At 34.8% G+C, this 9,164-nt stretch overlaps 1 protein-coding gene across 1 annotated transcript in view; it reads left to right on the plus strand.

Annotated features, from left to right (window-relative positions):
• Positions 1–7,947: 7,947 nt before the first annotated feature.
• The window catches only part of LOC106338572 (RNA-dependent RNA polymerase 6-like), a 3,263-nt gene continuing 2,046 nt past the window's right edge, over positions 7,948–9,164 (plus strand). Inside the window, exons 1-2 of the mRNA XM_013777518.1 lie at positions 7,948–8,109; positions 8,496–9,159. Of these exons, the coding sequence (XP_013632972.1) occupies positions 8,500–9,159 (660 nt within the window). The 5' untranslated portion in view covers positions 7,948–8,109; positions 8,496–8,499. The remainder of the gene's footprint in view (positions 8,110–8,495; positions 9,160–9,164) is intronic.

Raw genomic sequence — 9,164 nt, forward strand, 5'->3', positions numbered from 1 at the left:
CAATTCCTTAACTTATAATCTCAATCTCTTATTTCTAATACAAACTCATGTTACCTTACACAAAGTCAAATTATATAAATAGTTTTTCATGATTAAATCCATCAAATCACATGCATTAAGTCTGAAAATCAATATTATTAAAAACAAATACATCAATCGGATACATCGACATTCTCGTCATCACTAGAAACATCATCATTTTCATTAAACTTGTCTTCAACAGCTTCGTCCGTGGCATCGTCGGTAAGATCTTCGTACTCATGATTATGCGGATCAATGAGAAGGATGTCATCAATTTCTTGTTCAGGTTCCTCGACTTCATTTATCTGTTCTTCTTGCAATGGTGGTTCTTCTCCACTGATGATTCGTCCTCGAGGTGTAAATTTGATCACGGCTAACCAATTTATTCCCGATTCTATCATCCGAGGGTATGGAAGGAAGCTAACTTGGTCTGCTCGTGAAGCTAATATGAAAGGATCGAATTTGTTGTAACTGCAAACTGAAATAAAGAAAACGTAAAAATTAATTTATTTTGCTCATGTATGGCAAAAAAAAGAATTTGTTGTACCTTCGTCCACCATTGACATCAACTACACCGAATTTGTTAAACCGAACACCTCTATTGATTACGGGGTCGAACCATTCACATTTGAAGAGGACGCATTTCAACTTCAATATCCCTGAGAATTCAACTTCAATAATCTCCGTCAAGATCCCGTAGAAACAAGTTTCCCTTTTCACACATATTCCATAGTTACTGGTCGCCCGCTGTCTACCATACTCATATGTGTGAAAAGTATAGCCTCGTGCGAAATACATCTGTGATGTGGTGACCTTTACAATTGGAGATTGAATTACTTCGTGTAACCACTTAGGATAATATGCATCATCGTCATAATCAACCTGCAAAAATAAAGAGAACGTTGAAATACAGATCATGTATGAAAAAAGAGTTTGATCGACCTGAAAAAATTAAGAGTTTGAATACCTGATTCTTCAACCACTTAATAAAGTGTTGATTTTTCCTTTTGTCTACGTCACTTGTGGATATACCTGTGAATGTTTCTTCGACTTGAAAAACAAATAGGCTGCAAAATCACATTTTATATTAATTAATCTTTGGAAATTATATAATTTATACTTATATGTGTTTAGAAGTGTCCATATATGTTACATTTCAAAATAACGCATCAATGGATCCTCGCAATTGAATAGAATATAAGTGTATGCACTATGATCGTCTTCTTCACTCGACCACCAAACCTCTTTTAATTTCCCATCGAGTCGCCTAATCTGGCTAAAGATGTCTGGAACACCAGCAACTGCATATGTTGGCGCGACACCACCATCATCGTATCTTCTTGGAGCTCTTTTCCGGGTACGTACTTTTGACGCAAAGTAGTACGATGTGAAGTGAGAAGTTTCCTCCGTCAAACTTCTAGCAATTATAGAACCTTCAACTCTTGCGAGGTTCTTTGCTTTTCCCTTCAAATATTTCATGGCTCGCTCATATTGATACATCCATCTGTAATGTACATGTCCACGAAGCAGTGCCTCATATGGGAGGTGGACAACTAGATGCTCCATGACGTAAAAAAATCCCGGAGAAAATATCTTCTCCAAGTTGCACAATAAGATGGGAATATTCTGCTGAAGCTATTCCACAACTTCTTCTTTAAGAGTGTGTGTGCTCAGATCCCTGAAAAACGCTCCAATGCCTTGTATATTCCAAAAAAAATTAAACACATTATATTAATCATATAGTATTATTACAAACTAAACCATTATAAAATATTGCGTTATAATATACTACCTGTAAGTGCTTCTTGTACGTTTGTTGGAAGTAGCTCCGCAAATGCAAAGGGAAGTAGTCGTTGCATAAAGACATGACAATAATAACTCTTCATCCCGGAGAACTTTTGACCCTTTTCAACACATCTAGAGAGATTTGAAACATACCCATCGGGGAACTTCACTTCTGATGCCACCCAATTGAACAACACCGACTTTTTTTCTGAAGACAATCTGAATATCGGAACTGGAACTTGTCCATTGCTTCTTATATGTAACTCACTTCTTGAGTAAATATCCGGCAAGTCCAACCTCGATTTTATGTTGTCTTTTGTCTTCCCTGGGACATTCAATATTATCACATCGAGGTTGTGGCGCAGAAGAAGATCCTTCCAATATGGCAACTCCCAAAATATACTCTTCTTGTTCCAGTTGTGATGAACACCGTAAGAATCATGCATATTACGAGGGACATGCCAATTACCACCACAACGAACTGTTTTGTTAGCTCCGTAGTAGTCGATTTGCGCTTCCATTTGTTCTCCAGTTAGATATGGAGGAGAAGTGTTTCTCACAACCCTTTTGTGCCTAAACAAATTCTTGTTTATTCTTTACGGATGGCTAATGGGAACAAATCGACGGTGACAATTGAACCAACTTGTCTTCCTACCATTCTTTAGTTGAAACGCATCTGTCGTTCCATTACAATAAGGACAAGCTAATCTCCAATGTGTAGTCCATCCAGACAACATCCTATAGGCAGGAAAGTCACTTATGGTCCACAAAAGCATCGCTCGCATCGTAAAATTCGTCTTCGTTGAGCAGTCATACGTCCTCACCCCTGTTGACCACAAATCCTTCAACTCTTTTATCAGTGGTTGTAGGAAAACATCCAGAGACCTTTTTGGATGGTTCGGACCAGGTATTAATATGGTCAAGAATAGCAACTCCCGTTGCATGCACTTCTCCAGTGGCATGTTGTATGGCGTAAGAAAGACTGGCCACAATGAATATTGTCTCCCTGACATTCCGAATGGACTAAATCCATCTGTGCATAATCTGAGATACACATTCTGGCTATTGCTAGCGAAATATGGATGTACTTTGTTAAAATGTTTCCAGGCTCTTGCATCTGATGGATTAGTCATCTCACCATCCGTCTGAGTATGCTCGGCATGCCATCTCATCTTTCCAGCAGTCTGCTCTGATTGGTACAATCTTTTCAATCTGTCTGTAATTGGTAGGTACCACATACTTTGGTACGATACCCTATTACGTCCTCGTCCTTGCGGTTTGAATCGTGGCTTCTTGCAGAATCGACATTCTTCTAACTTCTCATCATCTCCCCAGTAGATCATGCAGTTGTCGATGCAAACATCTATAATTTCTGAAGGCAACCCAAGACTATAAACCAGTTTCTGAATCTCATAATAAGAATAAACAGACACTTTGTCTTATGGAAAATACTCTTTAAACAAGTCTGCCCATTCATTCATGCAACTTTCAGGTAGATTGTGATCAATTTATATATTCATCATTCTAGCAGCCAACGACAATTTAGAGAGACCTTCTCTACAACCACTGTAAAGTGGCTGATTCGCCGCATTCAACATTTCATAAAACTTTTTTGCATCTATATTAGGTTCTTCATCTTCATCATGAGTTACGAATGCATCATCTACCATATCATGAACCCTATCACAATCTACCATCTGCTCTTCCTGATGGTAACTATGTTCATTATGCAAATGATGATCAACCGATTCTTCCTGAAAATTGCTATTACTACTACTAGATTCATTCTGATCATAATTATAACTTTCTCCATGTTGAAACAAGATATATTAATTTGGCGTGAAACCTCTATTTATTAAATGCTTCCAAACATTTTCACGATTTGCCAATTTATTGTTGCATTTCCGACAAGGACAAAACATCTTACCACTTTTTTGGGCGAACAATGTGGAATCTGCTTGATGCATTAATGTCTCCAGCCCCGCAAGGTATTCTTTCGTCACTCTCCCTTTAGCTTCTCTATGGATATACATCCACCTCCGTAACTCAAAAATATTCCCGGAGCCCGACATTTTTTTCTTTCACGTTTTTTTTTTCTTGTTGGTGTGTTTAAAATGATGTTCAAATGTCAATATTTATAAGAAATTTTCGAATCTGGTAGTTGTAATTTTCCTAGGAATTTACGACGAAATTTAGTTAGGTGGCCGAAAAAAACGTGTTACAACTACAAAGTTGGTGGATTCAAAATTTCCTCGCTAAGTAGACGTAAAATAATTCCTCGTAAAGTACACGCAATATTTAGGTCGAATTTACACGCAATAATTCCTCGTAAAAGTCACGTGATATTACATCGACTTTACGACGAAATCATTTCGTCGTTACTTTACGAGGAAATAACGCTGATTTTATATTTCCTCGTAAGTTCTTCGTAAAGTCGTCGTAAAATTACGAGGATTACTTTTCCTCGTTAATTTTCCTCGCTAAAATTGTGTTTTTTTGTAGTGATTTCAATTTAGTTTGAAATGATCTTGTATGTTAGACCCACAACGAGAAATGGTTGTTACCAATACAAGAAAATGGAAAAAGGTAATGTCATAGAAAATCAAAGTCGTGCAGATATCGCTACGAAACTTAATTTGATGAATTTTATCTCATCGCTCGGATATTGGAAAATACATCACATGCAGTAAAAATTCTATAGAGTTATTAATTTACAAAAAAAAAACTTTTAAAAAATTTTTCTATTTTTGAATATTTTTATTTATAACGTAAGAAAATATTTTATTTTACCATATATATATATTAATTAAATTTAAAAATTCTACTTTCATATTGTTTTATTATATTATTTGGTGTATTTTTTATGTTTTGTATAATTTAAATGTAGTTTTAGATATAATTTTACTAAATAATATCAAAATATATTAAAATGTTAAAAAAAATAGAGATAATTTTATTGTGAATATAAAACCAACAATATAATTTTTAGTTTGTACTTATATAAAATGTATATAGAGATATATTATTAATTTATAATTTAATGGACCATATATTTAAATAAAATTTTCTAAAAATTATTATTTTATATTTGTGTCATAGTTTGAACCGGTCCAATTCGAAACCAAATTTTTTTTATTAATTTTTTGTTTTAATTAATTTATAGAGTTTCTGCTGTATCTCAATCTTGGAGTTATTTTGTGGTAAACTCTCGGTCTTTAAGTTTTATAGAAAACATAGGTGGGTGGGGTGTCATTTGATGATAGATGAACCGACGTTTTTGTTAAGAAATTCTCACATACACATTTTTTTCTTCAGATTAAATGCTCAATTTACATATTAAACGAAAAATCATACTTAGCTTGTATACATCTGATCCCTGCCTAATTTTATACTACTAAATCAAGGATTAAGAAACATATTTATAATTTTATGTAGTTTCACGTAAACTGAGATTAAGAAAACATGTACATATAATGGGACTAGGATTGCTCCGCCCTACGGGTGAGAAGTTATTATAAAAATTATTTTACATGAATTTATATTAACTTATGAAACATTTAAAAAATTAATATGTATTGAAAATAATATTATAAACAAAAAATAATGGAAATAATTTTAAGATCATATTGTTATTGTTAATAAATATTTTTGATTTGAATTAAAATGACAACAACTTTCATTATTCTCTATCGTTAAATAATACAATATTAACAAAAATAATTAAGAAAATGTAATAATAGAAATATTCTTATTATTTCTATTTCAATTTGACATAGTAAAAATATAAAGTTTATACAAATAATACTATATTTATTTTAAGAAGCTTCAAATTTTTAAAAACATTAACATAATTTTTTTTTTAAAGAACCTACGGTTCAGTAAATAAAGAGCCTTTGTATTGTTGTCAGTTTATCACCATACAAATCCGGCTAATCTGTAATAAAACACACAAATCATTATACAGAAAAGATAATGAAAATCAAATTCACGCTACCTAGATGTTAACTGAGTGTACCTACCAACCATCTTCTATGATGTTAATATACTTTCTGAATAAGTCACTAAGAAGCCATATATGCGAGAATGTGAACTGGTACTACTGTTGTATCTTTTGCTCCCACACATTTATAGTTACTTTAGTTTTATAGTATTTATTTTTTCCATTCCACATAAGATATAACATTCTACATTTCCAAAAACCAAAACAAATAACACATCTCAGATTAAGAAACCAGAAAAAAACTTTTAACTCTTCTGATGACCACTTTGGTTCATGAGGACATGTTCCTCAGATTTAGGAAACGGAAACTTTTATACTTTTTCATGCTATATTTTTTGTTTGAAATTTCTCTCAAGACAACATCTTCCTCTGTCATGGTTCCTTCAGCACACTTACCATATCGATGACATAACTGAGGGATATGTATGTCCTTCTATTTTTGACTTCGTAAACACACTTTGTTGTTATCAAAGAGTCCCTTATTAGGATACAATTTTTTTTGAGATTATACAACTTTCTTCGTAAAGACAAATTATTTCAATACTAAGATATGTTTTAAAAACAAAATATCTTAGAATCAATAAAAAAGATGTCAATTTTCCAGAAACTGAGCAACCTCACCTCTAAGGTGGAAGAATAACCCATAACTTAGATCAGCAAGTCGAACAGAGGAGTTAACTATTATAATGAGAAAATATCTAATTCTATTGGATTTGTGAGGATGATTTTCAAAAGATGAAGCTTTACCTTTTTATAGGTGGAGATTCATTGCTAGGAAAAAAGGATAAAGCGAGATACAATGAATGAGAAATCATGGAAGCATTTATGAAGGTTGTTACGTAACGCTTCGGAAGATTACAATAGAAGACGAAAAGATGCAATTAAAGCTTGGCACATAGGTTTTTCACGTCAATTTGATTCACTCAATTCATCATATCTCCTCCATAGCTGGTGTAGATCGAAGAGGACACGAGCTTTAATTTTTGGTCACGCCATCGGGGAAGACAACCTCTCTCCGTTGGGCCAATTAAATGTTTAGAAGCCCATTAACTTGTGAACAAATGAAACATAACTCGATTAAATGAAACATAGAGTTTTACTTATCTGAACGCGTGTCAACTCCAGAACGCATGACTTTTTGACGTGGCATCCTAGGTGGCAACATAGGAGAGAAACAAACATATTTATATATATTTATATATATATATATATATATTTGATCATTCAAATGTTTTATTTAATCAATTATTTAGCCCATTACATACTAACCGATTGATTGATACATTAAATAACAATAGTGATTTAATGCACTGGTCAAAGATTGTGTTTCGGCCCATGCACACTTAAATTTGTAAAGACAAAAGCAGCGTGTATGAGAGATACGGCGTCGGTACGTTCAAAATTTTCTTCACTTTCTTTTGCATGTGCAGTTTCAGGCGTCGGTTTCCGAGTCGACAGATTTGTCGATCGTGCTAGGGTTTACGAGGTCGGTAAGTTGACCAGTTTCACCGCCTTCAGATGTTTCGACGACGGTGCTTGGGACCATGGCCGTTTCTACTCCTCCATGACTCGAGCCTTCTCCGGGTTCACCTTCTCCTCTTTCCTTCTCGTTCAGGTCGCTTTGATTCAACGGGACCGAAAGGTTCTTCGTACGAAGCCTCCTATATTGATGCATGACTAGTGTTTTGATTCTACTAGGATTCCGATTTCAAACCCTAGAGAATGGGAATGTTATGATTGAAAAAGAGAGATAACGGTCAATTGAAGAATGAGTGAGAGAGAGAAACCTCAATGACTTAGACCGTTTTGGGAAATTATAGAGAAGAAGATCTAAATTTTATGGATCGGATTTGGATGGTCCGCAAATAACCCTTAGTAGGATCGTAGTTATGCAAATTTTGAGGTCTTTTACAAATTTTCTTCATTTAAATAAAGTTTTATTAAATTAATAAAAGAGGGAAAAATATCACAGAATTTTTTTCTTTTTTTTTTTCAGTTAATAGTATATTGGAGCATTTGATTGGTATTTTTCTCGGTTATTTGTGATAAAAGAGAATTTGGGACTGTTATATAATATTTCTATTTTATACAATTGAAGAGAATAAAAAGGCCCATATTTAAAAGCCCATAAAGAAACGTCTAATCATACGATTAACACAACACTCTCTTCAGTTGACTGGTAGAAGACGCGGTTCCAGTGTACTAGTATACTACTAATCGCTCACTGTCCTTTTATTCTCCGCGTTGCTTCCACGTCTCTTCCTATCTCTCACTTCCAATCTTGAAATCGGAGATATCACTTTGTAAGTCTCCAGGTTCTCTTTGTATAATTTTGTACGGTCGTTAGGGTTTTAATTATCTGCATAATTAAACCATCAGTATGTATCGTCTCTTAATTTGATGTTAAGGGAGCAGCGAATTAGGGTTTTGAACGCCATGATTGATACGTTCTTTGTCTGATCATTGGTTGATGATGATGTTAAATGCTACTTATTAAGAAGAATCTGAGATGTATCTTTCAGTGACTCAGAGCATTATTAATTCCTCATTACCATAAACAATCAAAGGTGCTTATGGAGTCACTTTCCTATGATGATCTCACCTGTTTGGTTGTCTATGCATATGATGATTCTAATCTCTTTTTCATTGTATCTGCTTATTTTCTTGGTGTGTTTTTTTTGTATCTTAGGAGAATGGGGTCAGAGGGAAACATGAAGAACTCGGTTGTGACACAAGTAAGCATTGGTGGGTTTGGGGAGACAACAACTGCAAAAGAGCTTACAGATTACCTTGAAGAAGAAGTTGGACTCGTTTGGCGATGCAGATTAAAAACTTCTGGGACTCCTCCTGATTCTTATCCTAATTTCGAGATCACAGACACTTCAAACATCCCCACATTTGATGGTTACAAGAGAGTGGAGCCTCATGCGTTTGTCCATTTCGCGCTCCCTGAGTCTGCAGGTTGTGCAATGGATGCTGCGGGGCAGTCCAAGCTCATCCTCGATGGCCAGCCTTTGAAAGTCAGCTTGGGGCCTAAGAACCCATACACACTTAACCAGAGAAGAAGAACGACAACACCTTATAAGCTGACTGGTGTTTCGATTGAGATTGGGACCTTGATTGCCCGGGATGAGTTTCTTGTCTCTTGGAGAGCTGAAGGGGTTGATTTCCTCGTAGACCCTTTCGACAACACCTGCAGATTTTGCTTCACAAAGAGCACTGCCTTCTCTTTGAAGGACACAATGATGTATGCTGTGATCAACTGTGATTATAAGTTGGAGTTATTGGTGAGAGACATACGAACACTCAGGCAGTATAGAACTCTGGATGGCTATGTGCTACTCTTGCAGCTGGCTTC

Source organism: Brassica oleracea, chromosome C4, assembly GCF_000695525.1.
Source record: "Brassica oleracea var. oleracea cultivar TO1000 chromosome C4, BOL, whole genome shotgun sequence".
NCBI classification, from domain to species: Eukaryota; Viridiplantae; Streptophyta; class Magnoliopsida; order Brassicales; family Brassicaceae; genus Brassica; species Brassica oleracea.